Raw genomic sequence first — 27,905 nt, 5'->3', positions numbered from 1 at the left:
TCCCGGCGTATACAGCTGGCGAAGAGTTATCGGGCCTCCAGCCGGGTGGCGGTGTCTTCAAACTGCGACGTTTCTTCTTGCGAAGACACCGCCACCCGGCTGGAACCCCGAGAACTCTTCGCCAGGTATTTCTTTCATTTAAAGTTGCTACTCGGTCTGGTGATCTCTACAGAACCCTATATGTATTCCATTGCTCATACAATATCATAACACCATGAAAGTCTCATATGGTGCATATAGTTTCGATATTTTACGGAACAAAAATACTTTGAGACATCAGTTTGAGATTAAAGCGTTCATGATGAGCACCTTAAACAAGCGAAATGCCAGAATTTTACAGCATCTAATGAATCACACAGATATAGTAACTTCTGTCATGTAAGGGTGCGTGACTATTACTTTCTAAGAGTATTCCGGAAGTGTGACAGTAGCTGAAAATTTTGTGGGAGAGATGCTGCATGGGACAACAGGGCCATAATATGACTTTGGTTTTTTGTTGCAAGGTGGGGTCGCGTCAGAGATATGAAGGTCAACTTCATTTTTTTTAATGAGATGCTATGGTATGTTCCTTATTATCCTATAGCAGCTATCAAGACGAATCCAGTGATGTCTAACAGTAATGTCTTTGAAGGTCAACGAAGGTCAAAAAGTTGGTATTGACGTCCATTTACAGAACGTGTTAGAAGTGATTACCATTAATATCAATGCAGTGCTGCAATCTTCTTATCACTGAATTGAGTGGTGTACCTTATCATTTCGGCACTTATCAAAGCACATGCTCTGACTTTCCTCTCTCGTATATCGTACAAATAATAAAACTCGTTTTCAGCGAATACGGCGTACCCATCTAACGTGCCATTGACATGTAAACACCATTCGACAGTTTCTCAATACAACACAAATAGGAACGGTAAGACTAGTATCGTCAAATCAAGCGAATGTGAATTATGTATTCCTTTGAAGAACAAGTCGATATGTTTCTCATTTATGAAGAATGCCAACGAAATTATTTGGGGGCTAGAGACTTATAGGCTGAAAGATATCCCCAACGTACTCACCCTACACGTCATACATTATAATGTGTGTGTGATAAATTGAGAACAACTGGATCTTTAACGCATCGGAAACATATCCGCCAAAGGAAAGTTATTAAGGTGGATCGGAAATCGGTACTCTTGCCACTGTGGTTCGAGATCCTTGTGTTAGTTCGCGTCAAATCGCAAGGGAATCTGGCATGAGCCAGAGCAGTGATGTTCGCGGCCTCCATCGCAATAAATATTACCCTTACCATATCAGTCTCCACCAAGAATTAACTGGTACGGATTGTACATGTCGCATTGAATTCTGTCGATAGGCTCAACTTCAGATTCAGAGGGATGACACATTTATTAATTTGATTTTATTTACTGATGAGGTTAAATTCACAATCCATGGAAATGTTAATTTGCTTAACATGCATTATTGGGCAACTGAAAATCCATGTTGGCTGCGGCAAGTTGCATACCAAAAACAATGGTCGGTGAATGTCTGCTTTGGGATTCTGAAAGACAGAATTATAGGCTCCTATTTCATCCAAGGAAATCTTAATGGTGGGAGGTGAACCACATTCCTGCAAGAAACATTTGGTCTGTTATTGGAGCAAAATACCTTTAGGAACAGGGAACAGAATGTGGCACCAACACGATGGGTTTCTGGCACATTTTTCATTGATGGCTAGAAATGAGTAGCTGAGACAATTCCCAGATCGTTGGATTCGACGCCGAGGAGATGTGTCGTGGCCAGCTCGTTCGTCTGACTTGACGCCTCTGGATTTTTTCTTGTGGGGATTCGTAAAAGACATGTTTATAAAAATGTTCCAACCACACCTGAAGATATGCGAGACAGAATTGTCAAAGCATGTGCTTCGATAAATGCAGATGTGATAAGGAATCCCACTCAATCCATGATAAGGAGATTGCAGCACTGCATTTATACCAATGGTTACCACTTCGAACACCTTCTGTAAATGGACGTCCATGCCACCTTTTTGACCTCCGTTAACCACCAACGATCTTGCTGTTACACATCATTAGTTTGGTCTCGACGGCCGCTATCAGAAAGTAATTACCAAGCTATAGCATCCCATCCAAAATAAACAAAGGTAACCTTCATATCTCTGAAGCGACCCCACCTAGCAACAAAAAATCAACGTCATATTATGGCCCACGTTGTCTCATGCAACTTTTGTCCTACAAACGTTTTAGCTTCTGAATTATTCTTGGTGGCAGTAGTTAGTGACTCATCCTGCATAAAACAGGTATAAATATTTAGTAGGCAGAGCTGTGTTGTTATATTCTTTTCATTACTAAACAATATGTAGGTTAGCACTATGCCGCATCATTGCATGAAGATCGATATGAAACTCTAAACAGTGGTCGTAAAATATGCAACCAGTAACATAAAATGGTTTCTCGCGCTACTCCTCAGCCGCAAAAAAAGTTGTCAGTGAACCAGGAAAGGTTACATATATGTATTCCAGTTACATGACGTAATAGTTTACACATGTACCCAATGATGGCTACATTGAATTCTGAACTAAGTGCAACTCTATTTAGATTCACCGGAATATATTAAGAGTATAAGAAACTGGTAAATGTTGTGCCTTCATATTTATCTGATTATAGAGAGAACGGTGTTCCGTTACAAAGTGAAAGAGATAAATGTCTAAAACATAAATAATAAAACGCTCTAGCAAATCTGCAAAACACAGAAGTAGAATCAAGGAAAAATATTCAGAGGCGACCCTAATGATGTAGCTTAGCATGTGTGAACAAGCATAAAATTGGGAAACTGTGGGAGTATAATACTAAAAAACATAATCAGAAAAAAATATGGGCTAAACCAACAGGCAGCAGCGATGTAATAAAACAGCATTGTCTCGCCCAGGCTCTTGTTTCCATTTCGAGATTCCTTCGTTCACTAGGGAATTACTACTTCCTTACACGGTCAGAAGATAACGAAACTTATGAATCTCATCAGCCCGAAAACATCAAACGCCGTAATAAAACGAAACTGATCACATCATCCCACGGTACATTCGAACAATTCTCAGACGAGAAACGAGACGCGACGCTGGAAGGTATGACTTTAAGGACGGGTCAACAGAATACCATTGAGTTGGCAATACAATGCGGTAGGATTTCTAGTACACTCTGGTGTGTCTGCTGTGAACCCGCCATTGTAACTAAGGAGGCAGACCCTGCTAGTGGCTAAAGACGGAACTCTGACGACCAATGAGGTGCGAGATGGGTAAAATTTGAGTTCGCCTGGCCTATGCCGTCGGAGAAGCATACGTCTCTCAGCTGCACGTCATTGCTCGAGCTAACGCTGTACTCAGCTTCTTCGTGAAAGTGGTAACTAACTTCCTCTATGCGTTTTAGTCAACGGTTTTCAGTATTACTGAGATATTGCTTGCAAGCGTTACATGGGGGTAATTCTGTATCAACAATTTTGGTTTTTCATTAGGCCATCCGTGAATATAGTTGTGTCTCAAGTAACTTTTCTAGCTATTTAATTCGGTGATTTATGAATACAAGTATACAAGATTCCTTTCTGATATTTCTGAGAATATGTGGAGGTGTGGTTCTACGTAGTCTGGCGAATGACATATGCATCTTTTATTGTGAACTCTCCTGCTTATTTCTTGAATTAAAATGTATATTAGTATCAAGTCTAGCCTTCATTAATTTTCTTTTCGCAAAAGTTTCTGAAACTTAGGACATTCATGCTCAGCTCATACGTGCTTATTGTGCTTTCCGCAGGAATAACGCACACATAAAAAAAAGTTTTGCATCACCACAGTTTCGAGTGTTCCGGAGCCAGTACAGAAAACTGGTATAGAGATCAACGTAAACATCATTTCCGCCCTTTTTATTGTTCATGAAAACCACACATTGCGTGTTGTACCACCGTACAGCGAGACCTTCAGAGGTGGTGGTCCAGGCTGAAATACACACTGGTACCTCTAACACCCAGCAGCACGTCCTCTTGCATTGATGCATGCTTGTATTCGTCTGGCATACTATCTACAAGTTCATCAACGCTCTGTTGGTCCAGATTGTCCCACCCATCAACGGCGATTCGGCGTAGATTCGTCAGAGAGGGTGGTGTGTCACGTCGTCCATAAACAGCTCTTTTCAATCTATTACAGGCATGTTCGATAGGGTTTATATCTAGAGCATAGGCTGGCCACTCTAGTCGAGCGATGTCATTATCCTGAAGGAAGTCATTCTCAAGATGTGCACGATGGGGGCGCGAATTATCGTCAATGAAGACGAAAGCGCCGCCAATATGGTTAACTATCGATAGGAAGATGACATTCACGTATCGTACAGCCGTTATGGTGCCTTCCATGACACCAGCAGCGTAAGCAGGCCCCACATAATGACACCCCAAAAGAACCTCCACCTATCAGAACTCATTGGACAGCGTGGCTAAGGTGCTCAGCCTCCAAACATGTCTCCGACGATTGTCTGGTTGAAGGCATATGCGGCACTCATCGGTGAAGAGGACGTGATGCCAATCTTGAGCGGTCCATTCGGCATGTTGTTGGGCCCATCTGTACTGCATTGCATGGTATCGTGGTTGAAATGATGGACCTCGCCATGGACGTCAGGAGTAAGTTGCGCGTCATGCAGCCTATTGCGCACAGTTTGAGTCGTAACATGACCTTCTGTGGTTGCACGAAAAGCGTTATTCAAGATGGTGGCGTTGCCGTCAGGGTTCCTGCGAGCCGTAATTCGTAGGTAGCGGTCATCCACCGCAGTAGTAGCACTTCGGTTGCCTAGGCGAGGCATTTCATCGACAGTTCCTGTCTGTCTGCATCTCCTCCATGTCCGAAGAACATCGGTTCTTTTTGCTCTATCCATCTTTTTTCTTTCTTTTTATCTTTTTTATTTCAATGTCAATTTTTTCGCTTTCGTTCGTTGCATCTGCTCGGGGCGGACGTCGTAAAACGTCCGTTTAAGTTCGTTGTTGATCGATTAACTCAGTTTTTTTTTTTATTACAGAGGGCAGCTAACCCTCGGAGCGAACACGCTGAGCTACCGTGCCGGCAACGGTTTGGTTGACTCCGAGATGCCTGAACCCTTCCACTGTTGAGAGCCATTCCTCACACAAAGTAACAATCCGGACGCGATTGAACCGCGGTATTGTCCGTCTAGGCATGGTTGAACTGCAGACAACACGAGCCATGTACCTCCTTCCTGGTGGAATGACTAGAATTGGTCAGCTGTCGGATCCCCTCCATCTAATAGGCGGTGCTCATGCATGGTTCTTTACACCTTTGGGCGGGTTTAGTGACATCCCTGAACAATCGAAGGGACTGTGTCTGTGATGCAACAACCACAGTAAACGTCTATCTTCTGGAGTATTTTCTGTGTAAGATACGACGCATCCAAGCTGTACTAGAATACTTGAAAATGTAATAATACTTTAAGACATGATAGAAGCCCCTTCATACACAGTGTCGCGCTATGAATGTCTTCTAGCTATCTACATTTTTCCCAATAAAAGTAAGTTCACGTGGTCATTTATTCTGGCCAAAATTTTGTAAACAAATGTCAATCAATAGTTGACAGCGAAAGCCCATGGCGATTGTCTCTGATCGAGTACCATACTTAGAGAGTCAAATAACGACATTTTGGCAACTTCACATTTGGGAAAAATCAATTTAGCCACATAATCTAAGTGGCCGGCCACTGTGGCCGAGCGGTTCTAGGCGCTTCAGCTCGGAACAGCGCTGCTGCTACGGTCGCAGATTCGAATCATGCCTCGGTCATGGATGTGTGTTATGTCCTTAAGTGTGTTAGGTTTAAGTAGTTCTAAGTCTAGGGCACTGATGATCTCAGATGTTAAGTCCCATAGTGCTTAGAGCCATTTGAACTACTTGAACATAATCTAAGTGGATGTTAACATAATGAGCCGTGCGCGATTCGTGTTCATGCCATTTATTACTTGACATCTTGTCTTTGCGGTACTGCCGTCCGCTCCGTACTAGATTTACTGGCGTCAGTAAGTTGCTGGCCTGCCTGCCCGTGAGTGGCAGCACCAGCGGTATCGATAAGAGCACTGTCGTACTATCTTTGGAGCGACTGTTTTATTTGCCGGTCGTGGTGTGCGGTGGATTCAGTCGGGATGGAGCTCGAGTGAGGTCTGCACAACCAGTACTCGCCCGACCGCTGGAGACACACATCTACTGTCCGACGGAAGGAGACTTGAGCGGGGACGACCGATGGTTGGTCGTTCGGCCGGTCGTCTCATCGGACGACGGGTATTTGGTCTTCCGACCGCTCCTGGGCCCCTTCAGTTGGTCATCTTGCAGTACGTGGTTTGGCTCGGTTCCTTCCTTGCGCAGAGATGTCGGGTGGCCAATGGGCAAGTATTCCCTCTCCATGGTTGTGTCTGAGTCAGTGTCTCCGGGTCGTCGCGTGTCCGAGTTGCGAACGGACATCAAGAGAGTCGGGACGGAGCACCAGCGAGGTCCGCACAGCCATGACTCGCCCTACCGTGCCGACACACATGACTTGAGTGGGGACGACCTTCGTTGGTCGTTCGGTCCGTCGTCTCATCGGACGACGGAAGTATTTCGTGGAACCGTGTGTAGATTGTTTGATTTTCACTGAGCAGTAATTTTAATGCAGTCTGCATGCTGGATTGACTGAGTCAGTTGGGATGGAGCAGCAGGAAAGTCTCCATGGCACGAGGGCAGGCCTGGGCCGCTGACAGTTGCACGCACTCTCGGATCGTGATGCGCTAGCTGCGAGAGTGACCAAGTTCGTTGCCCACCTAACCGGGACGCTGAAGTTGAGTGATTAGTTAAAGTGTTATGAAACCTCAACTATTGTGAAATCTCTGCGTTCATTTGCGGCTTGTTGCTCCCTGGGCCGTTCGGGCTAGCAGTGCTGTTCGTATTCTCGTCCTCGGCCAGTATTTTCCATCGTTGTGACGTTGGTCGGACTTAAGGGAATTGGTTAAATTGTTGGTCGGTCCTTGGGCCGTCCCTAGTTTGGGTTGCCATCCGATTATCGAACAACTCTAGGCCGCCTGTCTCAACTCACCTTACGTTTGTGCTACCTTCCCAGGCCGACCCTTGGAACACTTTTGAGCACCACCTGTTCTGTTTGTTTTAAATTGTGATTTTCATTTTAGTTGAAGTATTGTACGAGGCCTTCTGCAGTGTATTAATTTAGTTTCCTTAAATTTTACATAAAGGCCTTCAGTCGTCTTAATTTAAAATTTTGAGCACTGATTAACGAAAAAAAAAATTATTTTCATAAAAATTCTTCTATCTGAAATTGTTTGTAATCCCAGCCCTAAGTCGTAACTTGTTCCATGTGTTATGCGTGGCCTTCAGCTAAGGATTTGTGTGAATCCCTTAGTAAGGCCTTCAGCTGTGTGTATTCTTTAAAGGAAAGTTTTTTATAATTCAAAATTATTTATCTGATCTCTTGCCCAGGTTTTCAGCCATTGTTTCAAATTTGTTTGGGGCCTTCAGCGGTGCAAGAAGGTAACATTTCATTAATCTAGCTCCAATCGTTCTGTTGTAAGTTCAAAAGGAAATTTCTTCGTTAGGAAAAAATATTTATTAATATGCTTTAATTATAGTTGTCCTTCAGACGTATAGTGTAGGCCTTCAGCCGCAAATTTTTTTCATTGCGTGTCTGTTTTTTTAAAAAAATTACCTTCTACTTTTAATTGCTTTTGATTTCTAAGCCAGACCTTCAGCCGTTCTTGTGTTTGCTGTGGTTTTGGGGCCTTCAGACCGGAAAGCATCTCAAATTTTCTTTAACTAGGCCTTGTGTCGCATTGTTTAGTTGTGGTCTTTTAAACCAATGTATAAATAAGTGGAATATTTTAGAAAATAAAGTTGTGTATTTGTGCAACCCACAGTAACTGTTTACGGCCCCATCCACAACCCTAACCTTATCCTGTGCGCTCTCTGATTACCTACCAACCAGGTTTCACATAAAATACCAACTTATACGCCATTTCTTCTATCCAGTTACTATCCTTTGACTAGTTGTAAGTTTTCTAATGGCTCTATTGTGAAACACTATAATCGGCACAAGTAAGTTTCATATGTCATACATGTATGAGGTGAGAGTCGATTATGATGTTCTGTGAAGATCAAGCTGCAGTGGAACCACCAAGTGCCAAACTGAACCATAAGGTCGGTAGACTCTAGCCTACTACAGTAGTATGGTTTTCGTAATAAATTTCAAAGCACACTCACGTTGCCTGTAATCAGGAAGACAACGTAGTATAGACGTAAACAGCAGAAAGTTGATCGAATGAAGGAAACTGCAATGCTGCTTGCCTCCTTTCTATGTGCGACGTTTTTCGTACTTCATATTACGGCTGAAAGGCCGTGCTTTTAGTACGAAGAGTCAAAGATGAGATACATTACGACTGTATCTGCGTTACTGGCTGGAAAATGTCTTTGTAGCATTCTATTTCTCTATTAGTCTTCGCGGTCCAGGGAAACATATCACCCATAGACGACAATTGTTTTCTCTGAGAGTGAGTAACTGTTTAATCAGTGAAATGAACCTTGCAACATAGTCGTCAGCGTCCTGTAAAAACTGGGTGAGCACGATCTATACGTGAATGCGCTAACTCACACCTAAACTCATAAGGTCTTGAATGAGATTTTCACTCTGCAGCTGAGTGAGCGCTCATAAGAAACTTCCTGGCTGATTAAAACTGTGTCCCGGATCGAGACTCAAACTCTGGACCTTTGCATTTCGCGGGTAAGTGTTCTACCAACCAAGCTACCCAAGCGTGCAGTCCTCTCAGCTTCAATTTTGCCTATACTTCGTCTCCTACTTTCCAACTTGACAGAAGCTCTTCTGCCAACCTTGCAGAACTAGCAATTCTGGAAGAAAGGATATTGCGTAAACATGGCTTAGCCATAGCCTTGGGGATGTTTCCAGAAAGATATTTTCGCTCTGCAACGGAGTGTGCGCTGATATGAGTGGAAGGTGAGTTCATGTAACAGTTGTACATCCATACTTCAGGTAGTTGGTAGGACAGCTTAATTTACGTACATTTTTAGTATGACAGCTCATTTTACGTAAGTTACATGTGTCGAATGCTGATTCATGGTTGTGAAAAAATATCATTTTATCTGTATTTTAATGTCGTTTTGTCAAGCAGAAGATAGGTGATTTTTAAATGTAATGTTTGTTATTTGGTTTTTATGTGTTCCTCTGTAGTTTCCGAAGATCCAGTCAGACGTAAATATTTATTGGTTGCGTCAGAGAGTTAACCGCTTGGATTGCGATGCGTTTAAGGCGCCGCTTCCGGGACGGGGAGGTGTACCAGCTCGGATCTAATCCGCCCGGCAGTTTTACGACGTGGGCCGGTGTGGCGACCAGCATGGATGTGCTTTTTAGGTGTTTTTCCACTCCCCATTAGGTGTACACCAGGCTGAGTTCCAAGATCCACCTACGTCCACACCTACATGGGTACCCTGGAACAGAGTTCACCGAAACACCTTCACAATAATTCTACATTATTCCACTCTCGAACAGTGCGCGGAAAAAACGAATACCTATATCTTTCCGTACGAACTCTGATTTTCCTTATTTTGTTATGATTATCGTTTCTCTCTATGCGTATTGGCGTCAAAAAAATAGTTTAGTATTCGAAGGAGAGAGTTCATGATTGAGATTTCGTGAGAACATCCCGCCGAAAAGAGAAACGCCTTTGTTTTAATTATGTCCGCCCTAAATCCTGTATCATGTCCTAAACACTCTCTCCCCTATTTCTCGAAAGTATAAAATGTAATGCCATTCTTTAAACTTTGTCTGTGTCCCTCGTTAATCCTATGTCTTAAGGATCCCACACTGTGCAGCAGCACTTCAAGACAGGACAGACTAGCGTAGTTTAGGCAGTCTCTTTAGTAGATCTTTCCCTTCTTCTAAGTGTTCAGCCAATAAAACTGAGTCTTTGGCTAGCCTTCCCCACAACATTTTCTATGTGCTCCTTCCAATATACGTTGATCGCAATTGTAATTCCTACATATTTAGTTGAAATTACTGCCGTTAGATTTGAGTGATTTATCGGGTAACCGAAGTTTAGTGGATTCCTTTTAGCCCTCATGTGGATGACCTCACCCTTTTCATTATTTAGCGTGAATCGTCGATTTTAGCACCATACAGAGACCTCATATAAATCTTTTTGAAATTAGTTTTGATCTTTTATAACTTTACTAGACGATAAACGACAAATTCATCAGCAAACAACCTACGACGGTTAGTCAGATTCTCTCCTAAATCGTATATGTTGATGAGGAACAACAAAGGCCTCGTAACACAACCTTGGGGAACGCAAGTGATCCCTTATATTTTAATCAATGACTTCCCGTCAGTCACTACGAACTTTGACTTCTCTGACAGGAAATCACGAGCCCAGTCGCATAAATGAGACAATATTACATAAGCACTCAATTTGCTTGCAAGCCGATTGTGAGATACGGTGTCAAAAGCCGTTTTTTGGAAATCTAGAAATACGAAATCAGTTTGTAAATCCCTTGTCGATCTCATCCAACACTTCCTGTTATTACACAGCGAGTTGTGTTTCACAATCATGTTGACTGTGTGTCAATAGAAAATTCTCTTCGAGGTAATTCAGAATGTTTGAACACAATGTATGTTCCAATATCATGTTGCATATCCATGTTAATGATATGGGTCTTTAATATAACGGGTTATTCCTACTGTATTTCTTGAAGACAGGTCTGACCTGTGCAACTCTGTAATTTTTTAGTGAGGATCTTTCATCGAGCGAGCGGTTAAATTTGATTGTTAAGTGTGGAGCTATTACATCTGCACACTTTGAAAGGAAACTACTCGGTATACGGTCTGAACCTTAAGACTCTTTTATTAAGTGATTTAAGCTGCTTCATTACTGCGAGGATATCTACTTCTAAGTTACTCATGTTAGCAGCTGTTCTTTATTCTGGTTCTGGAATATTTAGTTCGTATTCTTTGGTGAAGGAATTTAAGAAGGCTGTGTTTAGAAATTCTGCTTCAGCAGAACTATCGTCGATAGTATTTCTATTGCAAAGCGCGCAAAAAGGGCATTGATTGTGTCTTACAGTTAGCACATTTTCCATACGATCAGAATCCCTTTGGATTTCCTGCCGGTTTCCGAGACAGACTTTGACTGTGGAAACTATTACAAGCATCTCACATTGAAGTCCGTGCTAAATTTCGAGCTTCTGTAAAAGATCGCCAATATTGAGGACTTTGCTCTCATTTTAATTTGGCATGCTTTTTTCGTTGTTTCTGCAACAGTATTGAACCTGTTTCATTTATCAAGGACGATCAGCTCCGTCATTTGTTAATTTATTTGGTACAAAGATCTCAAGTCCTGTCGATATAATATTCTTGAATAGAAGCCATATCTGGCCTACACTTGCATTGTTATTCTGGAAGGAGCGGACATTGTCTCTCAGGAGGGCGTCAAGCGAATTTTTATCTGCTTTTTTGTAAATAAAAGTTTTTACTTTATTTTTGAAGCATATGTGACGTACCGTACCGTATTCAGTCTCGCCACGACAACCCTGTGTTCGCTAATCTTGGTTTCTGTTTTAATGCTTGTTATTAACTTGTTACTAGCTCAGGATTATTTGTTGCTAAGAGGTCAAGTTTGTTTTCGCAGCCGTTTAGTATTCGAGTGAACTCATGAGCTATATGCTCGAAATAATTTTCAGAGAATGAGTTTAACACATTTTAGAATGATATTTAATCCGGATTTGAACATGTATTTTCACCAACGTATGCAGGGTAAATTGAAGTCACCACAAACTATAATTTTATGTGAAGATGGTACCTGTTCTTTCTGTCATGTCCAAATAACAATAACATTGGTCGGGGCACACATATTCAACTGTCCCTCTTGATATTTATCAAAGTCTATAAACAGTTAAAGGTCTCGATTTCATTGTTGCTTCATTCTTCGAGAGCTGCAAGGTCACCAATGGTATCTGTTCTTGGGAACATGTCGGAAAGAACAGATACCATCTTCATATAGATAAGGCTTACCGGCCAATGATCTTGTTCAGTGCGGTTGCACTCACATTGTCCGAACCCTTACGAGAATCGGTAGATTAACTGACGCGAGTAGCGAGTGTAGTGGGCAGGGGCACTTCAAATGTATTGTGTGGACAGTACGTTGGAAACGTGAGTCTCACGCGGAGCGTGCCAGAGATAAGTCCCTGCACGCGCACTATCCTCTGTGCCCTCGGTGACTCACTCGGATAGCCGGCACGGGAGCTCAACGTGTTCGGCGAGATTTTCCTCTGTACTAGAAAAACTGAGTGACCTTTAGCTGCTTACGTACTTTGACAAATATCAATAGAGACAGTTGCCAATGTCTGCCCCGACGAATGGTATTGTTATTTGGACATGACCGAAAGAACAGGTACCAACTTCAGATAAAATTATAGTTGGTGGTAACTTCAATTTACCCTCCATATGTTGGTGAAAATACATGTTTAAAACCGGGTAAGACATCATCCTAAATTGTGTTAAACCCATTCTCTGAAAATTATTTCGAGCAGTTAGTTCATGAGTTCACTCGAATAATAAACGGCTGTGAAAACACACTTGACGTCTTATCCACAAATAATCCTGAGCTAATAACAAGCATTAAAACAGAAACAGAGATTAGCGAACACAGGGTTGTCGTAGCGAGACTGAATACGGTACGTCACAAATCCTTCATAAATACAGTAAAAACATTTCTTTACAAAAAAGCAGATAAAAATTCGCTTGAACAGATGTCATGTCACGTCTGCCCAGACTAAATGAAACGAACAATGCCGAACAAAATTGTATAAAATAAAAAAGATAGTGCATCTACCAAGTAAGCAGGAGATCCCGATTTCGAGTCCCGGTAGGGGCACATATTTTCGACTGTCCCTGTTGATATTTATCAACGCCTGTAAGCAGCTAAAGGTCGGGATTTCATCATAATTCTATAATTTAGTGAGTTGGGTACGTGTTTGAAATTAGACAACTTTTGAGAAAATGTATCATCTGAGTTGGGAGGTCGGTAAAGGGATCCATTTATTATTTTATTCCGGTTGTAAGAATGATCTCTGTTCACACTATTTTCGCTACAAGATAAACTACTTCTAACAGCAACAAACACACCACCACCGACCATATTTACCTTATTCTTTCGGCATACCATTAGCTCCTTCACAAAAATTTCTGGTGAATTAACTCTGACTTTAGCCAGATTTCAATGCCTATAACGCTTTGATTATGAGTGCTTTCTATTAGCGCCTGGAGCTCTGGTACTTTACTGACACAAATACGACCGCATCTTTTCAGAGCGAACTCCTCATTGTGCTTCCTCGAGACACTCTAACCTAGAAAACCTCCCAGTCCACGCCACACAGCTTCTTCTAGCCGTGTAGTCCCCTCCCGCTTGTAATTGGCTCCTGCAGCCTACACGATCTCCTCATCCAGACCCTCCACTCGCCTCTGTACCAGAGGTCGGCAATCGGTCCTGTGACCTATGCTGCATATTTTGAGCTCTGCTTTCATCTCGCAAGAAAGACTGGCAGCCTTTACCTCTTCTCATAGCCGCTTGAAACCACAGAGTATCTCTTCCGATCCAAAGCGACACACATTGGTTCCGATGTGATCCACCACCTGCAGCTGGGTGCACACTGTGCTGTTCAGCCACAAACAGCAACTGGAACCTGTTTGTAGACTAACAGAGTAGGCTTAGTCCAGCCCCTCAGGAAGTCTTTCGCAACCTGCCAAGTCCTGAGGCGACCTCCCACTCGACCACGGTTGAGGGGCCAGGAATTTGGCTGGCCACCAGTGCGGGCAGATCGGCAGACTCGTGGATCATGATGGACGTTCGTTGGATGCCCACAACAGTGAAGCTCATCCACTGAAACCTCAAGCTGTGTAACCGAAGACAACACGGCCTGAAATTCGGAGCAAAGTGTCACCTATACGGCTCACATTCACACACGGGAATCAAAGTCCGGAGCCATGCTGAAGACCGTGGAAAACTACACTACACAGATAAATAAAGGACTATCGACACGCCCTGAGGAATTCTGCTGTAGGCACTAATAAAAACGCAAGGATTGTATATAATAAATTAGATTAAGAAGCAGAGATTCAAAAACTCCACACAGGTGAGATTAAATAATTCTCTCCTGCTTAGGAACTTTTAATATGTCACAAAATCGGTTTACTTTCCGACACAAAAGAAAATGTGAAAACTTTGCTATTAAATATCAAATTAACATTCAGAAATTCGAAAACTAAACAACCAAAGCTTACAGATGGAACTATGTATTCCACTCTTGGTTAGGAACTTGTAAAAGGTTACAGGAACGGTTACTTCCCTGTCTTGGACAGTGGCTGCTTGTTGCCTGTCTGACAGATGCCAACGAGCGATCACTAGCTTTTAAAACAAACGAACAAACGACTATTCACCCGCGTTATGAGATTCTCCTGTAGTCACTGGCGAAAACGACGCTCTTGGGGCCACAGACTCATTGCTCCAACGGACACTTACCGTGAGAAAGGCGGCCCGATTTATGGCGTACAGGTGTCCAGCAGTGAGAACCAGCGGCTTCTGGGCTCGACACATGACGATCCTCAGGACACGTTTGAATCGTGGACTTGCCTCCACCCAAGAGCAGCTGTACGCCGCGGACGATACCGCCTCCGCCTGCGCACAGGTAAACACACGGCCGGGTAGACACCTCCCTAGTGACAACTTACCACAGCACGAACATAGCGTGGAGAATCTCTATCTCAGCACCTTTGCTGTTAATAAAATAGTGTTGTGGTTTTTAACCACTTTCCATTCTCGAAACCAATACACAGCTTAAAATCTTACACGAGAAACAATGTTCCAGTCTTGTTTCTCCAATAACTCTCTTTTTTGGAGATGACTCTCTGATCAATGGCAAAATACTTCCCATTCAATATACATCCGTGCAATTTCTTACACATTTTAGATATCATGAACTGCAGGATAATTTGATATGTTAGTACTAGAGTAGTGTCTACCAGTTTACAATTATTTTAATTAAACATTATCGGGTTTATAGCAGCGTCAAGTAGGTAACTTCCCACGAGTTTTCGGCAGAGTTCTGCTCTACCGTTATCAAGTGGTTGATTGTCGTGTGAGTACCGCCGCTCTTCTTACATAGCTACGCCCCCACCAGTGACGACACTGGTATCCAGTCCCGCACCATATACGGCAATATTTTTGTGGCGCGACTACCGCGCCCGCTTCAGCTCCCTAATCATTGGATAAAAGTGTGTACCCAGTTGCAATCCACCGTCTTTATTGACGGTGTCTCCCGATATTTTGATCTATATTGCTTCATTTATTACCCTGTTCCAGAAGCTGTTGGTCCGTGTAGTAATAGACCTATCGTAAAAGCAATTAAGAGTCCGTTTTCCAATGAGTGCTCTGCTGCAGCTGATTTTTCTGGGCGAAAACACCTTTCATGTTCCATGCAGCGCTGCTCAATAGTGCAGTCAGTCTGACCGACAGACAACTGCCCATCCCTACACTTTTTTTTTCTGTTCGAAGTGATCTCAGGCCTATTTTGTCTTCAATAGTTGCCTCATCTTCACTGGGGTCCTGAAGACTGTAGTCCTATCAGTTATATCTCTCTTCAGGAGCCGGCTAATCTTCCTTGTTATTGAACAACAGAACGGGAAAGACGCAACCTTCTTCGTGTTTTCTTCGAATGTCTTCTGTTTTCACAGCTTAGACGGAACTCTCTTTCCAAGCATTAATCCCAACTGGCGGAGCCTGCTGTTACAGTGAAACGGACGTGGCATGTTAATTTTAAGTGGTGGCCTGATGCCCTTCCTGTAGCCATCCTGTAACCCCAGTACAGAATCAATGTACCCCAGCTGTCTGCGTCTAGTGTAAGTCATGGAATAGCGCGAGCGTGTTTCAAATGTCTGCGAATCCTGTAACTTAGGTGGAATGTGGGGACCAGCTCAGTATTCACCTATCATGATGTGGAAAACCGCCTAAAAACGATATCCAGGCTGGCTGGCACACCAGCCCTCGTTGCTAGTCCGCCGGGCGCATTCGATGGGGGGCTGGCGCGCCTACCCGAATCCAGGAAGCAGCTCGTTAGCGCTCTCGGCCAACGTGGTGGGTGCGGCTTAGACAAAACTGATTGCGAAATTTGTCTGTTGTAGTAACCGTTTCCCTGGTAGACTTTACGTAAGTGGCTCATTTCCTTCGGCAGTTTTCGGCGTCTGAGACGGTTTCAGCTCGCTGTACCTAGGTCCCCAGAACAGATCGTTTGTGTGGTGGGTGGGGGTTGCTGGCGGCGTGCAGATACCGATCCGTGTGGGTGGGCTTGCGGTAAACGCCGTAACCAAGACACCCAATTGCATTACGGCTGACAAAGACGCCCAGGAACGCTAAGGAAGCGTCCTTCTCTACCTCCATCGTGAACTTTAAGTGGTCGTGGATGTTGTTGACGTGTTTCCGGAACTCTTTCAGCATTTCACGTCCATGACGCTATTTGACGCAGATATCGTTGACGTAGCGATAAATACAATTTATTGCCGAGGTAGCGATAAGAACAACTTTACAGGAGCTGTGCCCAAGGCTGTGTAATCGAACTGCTTCACAAGTGAAACATTTACGCCCCATCGCCACGCCGTCCGCCTGGTTGCAATATTCTCCACTATGTAAAAAAAAACGCGATGGCTTCAGAGTATGTTTAAATAAATACACGATGGTTTCATAAAGAGTCGGGACAGCAGGTGAATAGTGTCTGTGATGGACACACAGGTGAAGAGGGAACCTCCATGAAAACTGATCATTATATCCCCCTTCACCGAGGATTACACATCTAGTACGATCAATGAAGTCCTCCGTATTTCTTATAAGGTGCGCACAATGTCCAGTGTCAGTCAAGAGGAGACCGGCCAAGTGTTTGGAAGTCCATAGGTCGGCGATGCGATGGTGCTCACAGTAGGCCTTAAAGATGTTTCCTACTTGCGTGTCTTCGGCAGACAATACAATGTGGGTGATCTGGCTGCCAGAGGGAGAAGGTTTTTAATAACACTCTCTTCAACGATAACGTTTGAGAAGCTCCGAGGTGTTTCTCACTATTCCGGTTGTTGGGTCCCGAGGCAGTTTTTGTTACGTATCTTGTTCCAGCATCCGTCGTATTTACGCGTCATAGTCAGCCGGTTCCATTAGGACGGCAGCAATTCCCTCTTCAGCTGGCAGGACGACGGTGTGAGCGTCGTTCGGAGACCATGAAGGGCATCACATTCTAGTCATGTTTGGTGCTGGAGGCTTGGATTTTAACAGAATGCTTTTCTAACAATTTCATCTTTTAATTCACTGGTTAACTTGCGAACTGCTTGTTCAGTATCAATATCTCATCGAAATGTGTTTTCGTGGTGAAAAAGCGAAATTTAATCCTTTCTTAAGTGCTGAGATGGCACCCGCGTCGACATTTCTTGCTGTCATGTTAATCACAGTACGTTATGCAATTTTTCATTCTGCTCCATGTTGTAGTAGTGAAAGCCACTGAACTTCCCTTTCTGATTCTCCGTGGCTCTCTGCCTTGATGATGTTAGCTGTGTCACTTGCTGTGTAGAGAATATTGGTGGATATCGCCGCGACGGCATTCATATTACAAACCTTGTGAGAGTTCTTCATTTCGGCGTGGCAGGTATGTTAGGCCACTTAAAGACACATGGTGCGGTATAAAAGAAATCATATTTACGCCAGTGACTGTAACACTTTCTTTATTTCAATATTGCAATTTCGGCCTTAGGCCATTCTCAATTCTAGATTCTATACCTACTAGGCCGTGTCAACCTAAAATGAGCTGACACATTTATATGTCGTTATCATTACTATTAAATACAATCGTGACGCTGTTACATAGTGTGAGCACACATATCCGTTTGTCAAAAAACAGAATTGTGGGCTTTCATTATGAAGTAAATGATATCCGGTAGCGCCTGGTGTCCTCGTTATCTGCTCTTTCTAGAAGAAGTTGTGGAGAGCAACGAGTGCAGGGTATGGTGTACCTCATATTGACTTTAGCAAGGTCTTGGGAAGGGGCAGGTATCAGTGGAATGTTGACCCTGCTTTAAGAAGCAGAACTTTTAGTTTCCTCTCATTGGACAGGAACTACAATACATAAGCCTCCTATGCCCAGGCGAAACCAAATTCAGTCGGTGATATGATTGTCACCATCTGCGCATCGATTCTGAGTACTTTCCAACCCTCCTATGTGTGAAGTCCGCCTCCACAGACCAACGGTCAATGCGACAGACCCTCATGCTAGGGGCCCGGAATCTATTTCCGGTACCGATAGGGATATTTCTTTGGAGGGAGAACTGGAATGGTGCACTTAGCCTCGAGATGCCAGCTACCTGAGTGAGATGTAGGGGCTCTTAGATCGGAACGCCAACGGCCAGAGTACGGTGTGCTGACAGCATATAACTCAGCGGTCAGTCTACTATCACGTAATACTCAGGGCCAGACTGCAGGCCTTCTTTTTCCTCTTTTGTCATGCATAATTAGCTCCAAGGAAGCTACAGAGAGCATTTATTAAAATTTGTGCCAAATGACATTGTTATGCCGGAGCCAAGGTAGCCCCTGTGGGCCGGCAACCTCTAATACACCACAGAGGACTCAGTTGTCTGTATCCAAGGAGTACCAATGCACCATTGTAAACACCAGCTATTTACATACAAGAGAATGGAAACAGACATTCTGAACACTACGTCATGCAAGGGGGGGGGGGGGGGGGGGGGGCTCCAGCCAAAACCTGATTGGCCGGAGACAGCTATTTAGGGGCTAGAACCAGCCTCCAAGCTCAGTTCACTCTGGATGCCGACCACGTGGACTTCGACCACTGAAGATTACGTCTTCGTCCCTGAATTAGACTTTTACTAGTATGTGTGTGTGTTACCACAAATATTTGTGGAAAATTAGGAGACTTTTATGCTAACATCGTTATTGTCACTTTTCTTTTGTTGTTCAGTCATCAACCTTGTAAACTTACATAAATAAAAGTTGTGTTTGTGAAAAGTTGCGAATTTTCAGTCACAACAGATATCATCCAATTGAATAAATTTCTACGTATTTCTTAACGGTTTATTCTTACATTAGATGGGTGCAACTGCTCGAGTACCAACAACAATCGCCTACTCCTACCGCAGTTAGCCACTCAGCATTTGGTTTTCCCTGCAAATGTCCACCAGTCATGACGTGTACAGCCCATGACATCAGAAAAAACGATGACGATTTGGTTACGTCATCGCTACGTAAAAGCTGTCCGTTGTGGAAATGGAATTGTTAACAGAAACAGCTGATCCGTGAAAGTACAGGGGGTGGATCTCTGGCCACACATGGTGAAATACCTGTTGTCACGGGTAGGAGAAGTAGGTATTTTTAGAATGAATCCAGACTACAGGTTCTCCATGCCAAAAGAGTGTCTCTAGCAGTTTAAAAAATTTCGATGCCATCACTGAAAAGATAGATTACAACACACCAATAGACACGTAATGCATTTCAAACAGAAAAAGAAACCATTGGCAAAAGTGACGTGGGACATTTCACATACATAACAATACATCACCAAGACATGCAATCAGTAAAACATTACACTGAAGCTGAGCTCCAATCTTGAACTGCACGGCAGCCTGTGTCACTGAGAACTAGTGTAGTGACACACAAATCCAGTTCATAGTATTAACTTAGTACCATACTGTGCTCACCTGTTCTGTTACGTTGTGAGCCGCCCAGCAGTAGAGTAAAACCTGGCCGCAAGGGATGGGCATGAAAGCGACACATCTGAATACGGCAGTGAAGTCCTTGCTCTGAAAACAACGATAACAAACTGCCTAATTTAAATTTCCTATTACTCATACAACTGCGTGGAAACAACCGACTGGTACAGTACTGGATCCAATAACACGCGTAGTGACATATAGGGGTATGTTACCAACGCAAAACGTAATTATTTAAGAAGAAGTAGTATTAAATTCAAATACATTTTGTTTTTTCTTTTACACGAGTGAATGTTTAGCGTTCCTATTGTGTTTTATCTGAAAAACACTCGTATTGTCTTAAACACCGACACTCATGAAGTAGGCCGAAATACTGTGGGACATTGAAAATTCTGTTCAATTTTTCTTAATAGTACGAAGGTCGTTAAAACAAGGCCGCTATAAGTTTCAGTAGTGTACATTCTCACTATAACAAGGTAATTTAACGTTACTAAGCCGTGTTTCTCAACACATTTCGTATTGTCTACAACTTAAATACATACGATCTAGGCCTAAACATTCCGGGTTATATTTATATTATAAGGAAAACAGGCCTTCTCACTGTATTTTATTTTTCCCAGACGACTTTCGCCTTTTTTCACTTTAAAGCATCATTAGAGGAATCTAGAACGATACAGCTTTGTTTCGATATGTGTTATTTGCAGATTATAAAACAGTTAATGTCTCGGTTTTTATGCAAATAAGTGATTACTTACAGTTCTCCGCGTTTTTAGTTGGCATCTGCGTTTCCTCTCATCTTGTCACATATTGAAAGTCGCACTACAGCTCTATTTACGAAACATAAAGATGTTTTATGTTCCGAAACTTTTCTTCCCACATTTCATCTTGTTTGCCCTTATTGTTATGATGAATTATGTCACTAAGTATAGATATTTGAACGAACAAAATCTGCGATTTCAAGGCGTAACTACTTTCAGTTGTCATCCTAATACTGTTTGGTTTGTTTACGTCCTTAACGAAGTATTGCTGAAAACTAATGTCTGCTCATTTCTGTTATGTGTGTGTGTGTGTGTGTGTGTGTGTGTGGAATGTTTGGAGGTGTTGGTGTTCAGCTGATTTAAGGTTTGGTTTAAATGTTTTTTTGGAGAGGTTCATGAACAAGTGAGTGGGTAGCGGTTGGGAGGTGAAAGTCGTCTGGGAGAAATAAAATACAGTGTAGCAAGAGAAGACGTTTTTTACTTACTACACAAATATTTCTGTGCTTACTGCAGAGAATGGTCACCCAAACGAACTCGTTTCAGGGTTATAAATCTTTATAAACTTAACCAAACTATCTCGGTAACATGAAATCTCTATAACAGAAGTAACTTCTATTCTCCTATCATATCTCTAAATCAGTACCAAAGTCATCGGCAACAGCGCAAAACACATAGTGTCGTATTTGTTTACGTACAGCCAACCTCGAACCTCGACGAAGTTGAGATACTCTTTACAGTTCAGTTTAACTCTTTATTCGAAACTGACCGTGAATGGCCAAAGAGGGAGCTGATATAGGTTAGTAAGAAGAGCGGGTTGTTGCCAATATTGTTGGAAATACTTTTACAAGGGGGGTGGGGGCGATGGAGGGGGGTGGGGGGGAGTTGCAGTGGGCAGTGAGGAGAACGTCTGGAAAACTCTGTCTTGAAACTACAGAGCATTCAGTAGGGACATTTCGATTGAAGATTAGAAAAAAAAAATTCCCAGTTGGAGGACGCAAGTAAGAAAGTGATTTGGGGAGAGAGAGGGATGGAGGTTGCTTTGGAATTGGTAGCTGGATGGAAGATAACGAGATACAGAAAGCACGGTGCTACGTTTAGTATCAACACGAAAAGTACGTGTCTATCACAGCCAGAGTTAAGTGGAGAAGCGTCTCTGGTACGACTAGAAGCAGGGAATTTGCAGCACAGTTCAACCGAGCTCACGTTGCCTAGGAATGAGCAGTGTTACGTAGCAGCCGTGGGCGAGGTGTAGGCCCTCAGCTACAGAAATTCTTAGGGTCAGCGTACCAGGTCACTAGCATTTTCATTCCAAATGCAGGGCTAAGGAAAATGATAGAGGACTTAGGGCTTTTGCGTCAGGATTTTTCGAAGAAGGAGCAGGTAGTGATAGTGGATTGGGCAGTAAACAGTTATTACAGGCATGGGGCATCCGGAACAACTGCCAACATTAGTTACTTACAAGTGGTAGCGTGACTTAATACAGGCAAGGCCTCAAGTATAGACTGTATAACAAGACACGTTCCTTTCAGAGTATGCTGATACACTACGTCCATCCTAAGTAATCTTATACAACCACCCGCTCGTCGACATATACGTACCCAAGGACTGAGAAGTGGCACAACTCTAACCAATACGCAAGAAATGAAACAGGATAATCTGCATACGATTTTCAGACATATACTGTGATCTAACATTATGAGTTACCTCAAAGAAAGCAACTTATTGACAAACAACCAACATAGATTCAGGAAAAATCTGTCTTCCGAAACACAGCTAACTACATATTTACTTTGACGAAGAAATGAGTGCTGTCGACAAGGGACGTCAAAATGATTTCAAAATCCTAAATTTCCAGAAGGATTTGAAGAAGTTCCTCATGAGAGACTTCTAATTAAACGGTGTGCCTATAGATTATTGTGTCAGTTGCATAATTGGATTCGTGATTTTCACTCAAAATGAATAATCAACGAATGGATAACGTTCTACGAGTCGGGGTGTGGAATGACAGAAGCTTAAACGTGGCAAGGAAACTAGAAAATCTGAAAAGGTAAATTCAAAGGCTCAGTCAAGATATAGTAGGGGTCAGTGAAGTGAAACGGAAAGAAGCATAGGATTGCTGGTCTGATGGGTATAGGGTAATATCAACAGCAGCAGAAAATGGCATAACGGGAGTAGGATTCGTTATGAATTGGAAGGTAGGGCAGAGAGTGTTTCTGTGAAGAGTTCAGTGATAGGGTTGTTCTTGTCAGAATCGACAGCAAACCAACACCGACAACGATAGTTCAGGTATACAAGCCGACATCGAAAGCTAAGTACATAAAGTATATAAGGATATTGAAAGGGTAGCGTCTATGATTCATAATCAAAACGTCCTCGGTCCCGGGTTCGATCCCTGCCACTGCCTAAACTTTGATAAATAATCAGCATTGGCGGCCGAAGACTTCCGGCATAAGAAGTCAGCCTCATTCTGCCAACGGCCTTGTCAAAGAGGGCGGAGAAGCGGATAGAGGTTCAGGGCGTTCTCTTGTCCTAGGGGTGGGAAATTGCCCCTAAAGGCGGAAGAATCAGCAATGATCAACGACACGAGGATGCAGAAGGCAATGGAAACTACTGCATTAAAGACACGCAACGTGTATCCACAGGACATGTGGCCCATAACTGAAGAAGTGTCATGATGATCTCTCCATTGGCAAAAGATTCCAGAATAGTCCCCCATTCGGTTCTCCGGGAGGGGACTGCCAAGGGGGAGGTTACCATGAGAAAAAGATTGAATAATCTACGAAATGATAACGTTCTACGAGTCGGGGCGTGGAATGTCAGAAGCTTGAACGTGGTAGGGAAACTAGAAAATCTGAAAAGGGAAATGCAAAGGCTCAATCTAGATATAGTAGGGGTCAGTGAAGTGAAGTGGAAGGAAGACAAGGATTTCTGGTCAGATGAGTAACGGGTAATATCAACAGCAGCAGAAAATGGTATAACAGGTGTAGGATTCGTTATGAATAGGAAAGTAGGGCAGAGGGTGTGTTACTGTGAACCGTTCAGTGACCGGGTTGCTCTAATCAGAATCGACAGCAGACCAACACCGACAACGATAGTTCAGGTATACATGCCGACGTCGCAAGCTGAAGATGAACAGATAGAGAAAATGTATGAGGATATTGAAAGGGTAATGCAGTATGTAAAGGGGGACGAAAATCTAATAGTCATGGGCGACTGGAATGCAGTTGTAGGGGAAGGAGTAGAAGAAAAGGTTACAGGAGAATATGGGCTTGGGACAAGGAATGAAAGAGGAGAAAGACTAATTGAGTTATGTAACAAGTTTCAGCTAGTAATAGCGAATACCCTGTTCAAGAATCACAAGAGGAGGAGGTACACTTGGAAAAGGCCGCGAGATACGGGAACATTTCAATTAGATTATATCACGGTCAGAAAGAGATTCCGAAATCAGATACTGGATTGTAAGGCGTACCCAGGAGCAGATATAGACTCAGATCACAATATAGTAGGGATGAAGAGTAGGCTGAGGTTCAAGACATTAGTCAGGAAGAATCAATACGCAAAGAAGTGGGATACGGAAGTACTAAGGAATGACGAGATACGTTTGAAGTTCTCTAACGCTATAGGTACAGCAATAAGGAATAGCGCAGTAGGCAGTACAGTTGAAGGGGAATGGACATCTCTAAAAAGGGCCATCACAGAAGTTGATGTACCATCTGACTTTCGGAAAAGCATCATCCACACAATTCCGAAGACGGCAAGAGCTGACAAGTGCGAGAATTATCGAACAATCAGCTTAACAGCTCATGCATCGAAGCTGCTTACAAGAATAATATACAGAAGAATGGAAAAGAAAATTGAGAATACGCTAGGTGACGATCAGTTTGGCTTTAGGAAAAGTAAAGGGACGAGAGAGGCAATTCTGACGTTACGGCTAATAATGGAAGCAAGGCTAAAGAAAAATCAAGACACTTTCATAGGATTTGTCGACCTGGAGAAAGCGTTCGACAATATAAAATGGTGCAAGCTGTTCGAGATTCTGAAAAAAGTAGGGGTAAGCTATAGGGAGAGACGGGTCATATACAATATGTACAGCAACCAAGAGGGAATAATAAGAGTGGACGATCAAGAACGAAGTGCTCGTATTAAGAAGGGTGTAAGACAAGGCTGTAGCCCTTCGCCCCTACTCTTCAATCTGTACATCGGTGAAGCAATGATGGAAATAAAAGAAAGGTTCAGGAGTGGAATTACAATATAAGGTGAAAGGATATCAATGATACGATTCGCTGATGACATTGCTATCCTGAGTGAAAGTGAAGAAGAATTAAATGATCTGCTGAACGGAATGAACAGTCTGATGAGTACACAGTATGGTTTGAGAGTAAATCGGAGAAAGACGAAGGTAATGAAAAGTAGTAGAAATGAGAACAGCGAGAAACTTAACATCAGGATTGATGGTCACGAAGTCAATGAAGATAAGGAATTCTGCTACCTAGGCAGTAAAATAACCAATGACGGACGGGGCAAGGAGGACATCAAAAGCAGACTCGCTATGGCAAAAAAGGCATTTCTGGCCAAGAGAAGTCTACTAATATCAAATACCGGCCTCATATTTGAGGAAGAAATTTCTGAGGATGTACGTCTGGAGTACAGCATTGTATGGTAGTGAAACATGGACTGTGGGAAAACCGGAACAGAAGAGAATCGAAGCATTTGAGATGTGGTGCTATAGACGAATGTTGAAAATTAGGTGGACTGATAAGGTAAGGAATGAGGAGGTTCTACGCAGAATCGGAAAGGAGAGGAATATGTGGAAAACACTGATAAGGAGACGGGACAGGATGATAGGACATCTGCTAAGACATGAGGGAATGACTTCCATGGTACTAGAGGGAGCTGTAGAGGGCAAAAACTGTAGAGGAAGGCAGAGATTGGAATACGTCAAGCAAATAATTGAGGACGTAGGTTGCAAGTGCTACTCTGAGATGAAGAGGTTACCACAGGAAAGGAATTCGTGGCTCGTGGCGGGCCGCATCAAACCAGTCAGTAGACTGATGACACAAAAGAAAAAAAAAAAAAAAACAGAACGTAAAGGGCGAGGAAAATCAAATAGTCATTGGGGACTGCAATGTAATTGTAGGGGAAGGAGTACAAGAAAAGGTTAGAGGAGAGTAAGGGCTTGGGACAAGGACTGAGAGAGGAGAAAGGCTATTTGAGTTCTGTAACAAATTTCAGCTAGTAATAGCCTATATTCTGTTCAAGAATTGCAAGAGGAGGACGTATATTCCGAAAAGGCAGCGTGATACGAGAAGATTTCAGTTATATTACATCATGGTCAGACAGAAACTCCGAAAATGGATACTGTATTGTAAGGCGTACCCAGGAACAGATATAGACTCAGATCACAATATAGTAGTGATAAACAGTAGGGTGAAGTTTAAACTATTAGTCAGGAAGAATCTAGCCGTAAAGAAGTGCAATACGGCAGTACTAAGAAATGACGAGTTACGCTTTAAGATATCTTAGGCTGTAGATACAGCAATAAGAAATAGTAGGCAGTATAGTTGAAGAGGAATGAACTTCTTTAAAAAGGGTCATCGCTGACGTTCGAAAGAAAACAAAGGTACACATAAGATAACTGCGAAGAAACCATGGGTAACAGAAGAAATACTTCAATTGATCGATGAAAGGAGGAAGTACAAAAATGCTCATGGAAACAGGAATACAGAAATACAAGTCGCAGAGGAATGAAATAAACACGAAGTGCCGGGATGCTAAGACGAAACTGGTACATGAAAAATTTGAAAAAATCAAAAAAGAAATGATAGTCAGAAGGACAGGCTCAATATACAGGAAAGACAAAACAACCTTCGGTGACATTAAAAGTAAGGGTGGTAACAGTAAGAGTGCAATGAGAATTCCACTGCCAAATGTAGAGGAGAGAGTGGACGGGTGGAAATAATACATTGAAAGCCACTATGAAGGGGAAGATTTGTCTGATGTGATAGAAGAGGAAACAGGAGTCGATTTAGAACACATGGTGATCCGGTATTTGTATCAAAATTTAAGAGAGCTTTGGAGGACTTAAATAAGGCAGAAGGGATAGCTAACTTTCCATCAGAATTTCTCAAATCATTGGTGGAAGTGTAAACAATACGGATATTCACGTTGGTGTGTAGAATGTATGAGTCTGGCGACAATCCATCTGACTTTCGGAAAAATATTGTCCACACAATTCCGAAAACTGCAAGAGCTGACAAGTACGAGAATTATCGCACAATCAGCTTAACGGTTCACTCATCCAAGTTGCTAACAAGAATAATATACAAAAGAATGGTAGAAAATTTGAGGATGTGCTAGATGACTATCAGTTTGGCTTTAGGAAAGTAAATGCACAAGAGAGGCAATTCTGACGTTGCAGTTGATAATGGAACCAAGACTAAAGGAAAATCAAGACACGTTTATAGGATTTGTGTACCTGGAAGAGCGTTCGACAACGTAAACTGGTACAAGATGTTCGAAATTATGAGGAAAATATGGGTAAGTTGTAGGGAGATATACAACATGCACAAGAGCCAAGAGGTAATAATAAGAGTGGACGACTAAGAATGAAGTGCTCAGGTTAAGAAGAGGCAAGACAGAGATGCAGTCTTTCGCCCTTACTGTTGAACCTGTACATCGAAGAAGGAATAACGGAAATGAAAGAAGATTCAAAAGTGGGATTAAAATTAAGGATGAAAGAATTTCAATGAAGAGATTCACTGATGACATTGCTGCCCTCAGTGAAAGTGGGAAAGAATTACAGGATCTTCTCAATCAAATGAAAAGTCGAATGAATACAGAATATGGACGGAGAGTAAGTCGAAGAAAGACGAAAGTAATGAGAAATAGCAGATATGAGAACAGCGAGAAGCTCAATATCAGAATAGGTGATCATGAAGTAGACGAAGTTAAGGGATTCTTCTACCTAGTCAGCTAAGTAACCGAAGACGGACGACGCACAGAGGACATCAAAAGCAGACTTGCACTGTCAAAAAGGGCATTCCTGGTCAAGAGAAGTATACTAGTATCAAACGTAGACCTTAATTTGAGTAACAAATGTCTGAGAATGTGAGTCTGGAGCACAGCACTGTATGGTAGTGAAACATCGACTGCATTTGAGATGTGGTAAAAAGTGAAATGATCGTGTGGCATTGTTTGCCTGGAGGCCACGTTCGGGGAAATTCGGCCGCCGGGTGCAAGTCTTATTTCGGGTGACGCCACATTGGGCGACTTGTACGTCGGTGATGATGGTAACACAACTCCCAGTCCACAGGTGTAGAAA

At 42.8% G+C, this 27,905-nt stretch overlaps 1 protein-coding gene across 1 annotated transcript in view; it reads right to left on the bottom strand.

The window, feature by feature from the left end:
- The window catches only part of LOC124545810 (odorant receptor 2a-like), a 59,182-nt gene that overhangs the window by 165 nt on the left and 31,112 nt on the right, over positions 1 to 27,905 (bottom strand). Inside the window, exons 3-4 of the mRNA XM_047124756.1 lie at positions 19,815 to 19,916; positions 14,596 to 14,751 (exon numbers count right to left, since the gene is read on the bottom strand). Coding sequence (XP_046980712.1) covers positions 14,596 to 14,751; positions 19,815 to 19,916 — 258 coding nt within the window. The remainder of the gene's footprint in view (positions 1 to 14,595; positions 14,752 to 19,814; positions 19,917 to 27,905) is intronic.

Source organism: Schistocerca americana, chromosome 8, assembly GCF_021461395.2.
Source record: "Schistocerca americana isolate TAMUIC-IGC-003095 chromosome 8, iqSchAmer2.1, whole genome shotgun sequence".
Classification (NCBI taxonomy): domain Eukaryota; kingdom Metazoa; phylum Arthropoda; class Insecta; order Orthoptera; family Acrididae; genus Schistocerca; species Schistocerca americana.
Note: the sequence above shows the minus strand (reverse complement) of the source record. Positions and strands in the feature narration are given on the sequence as shown.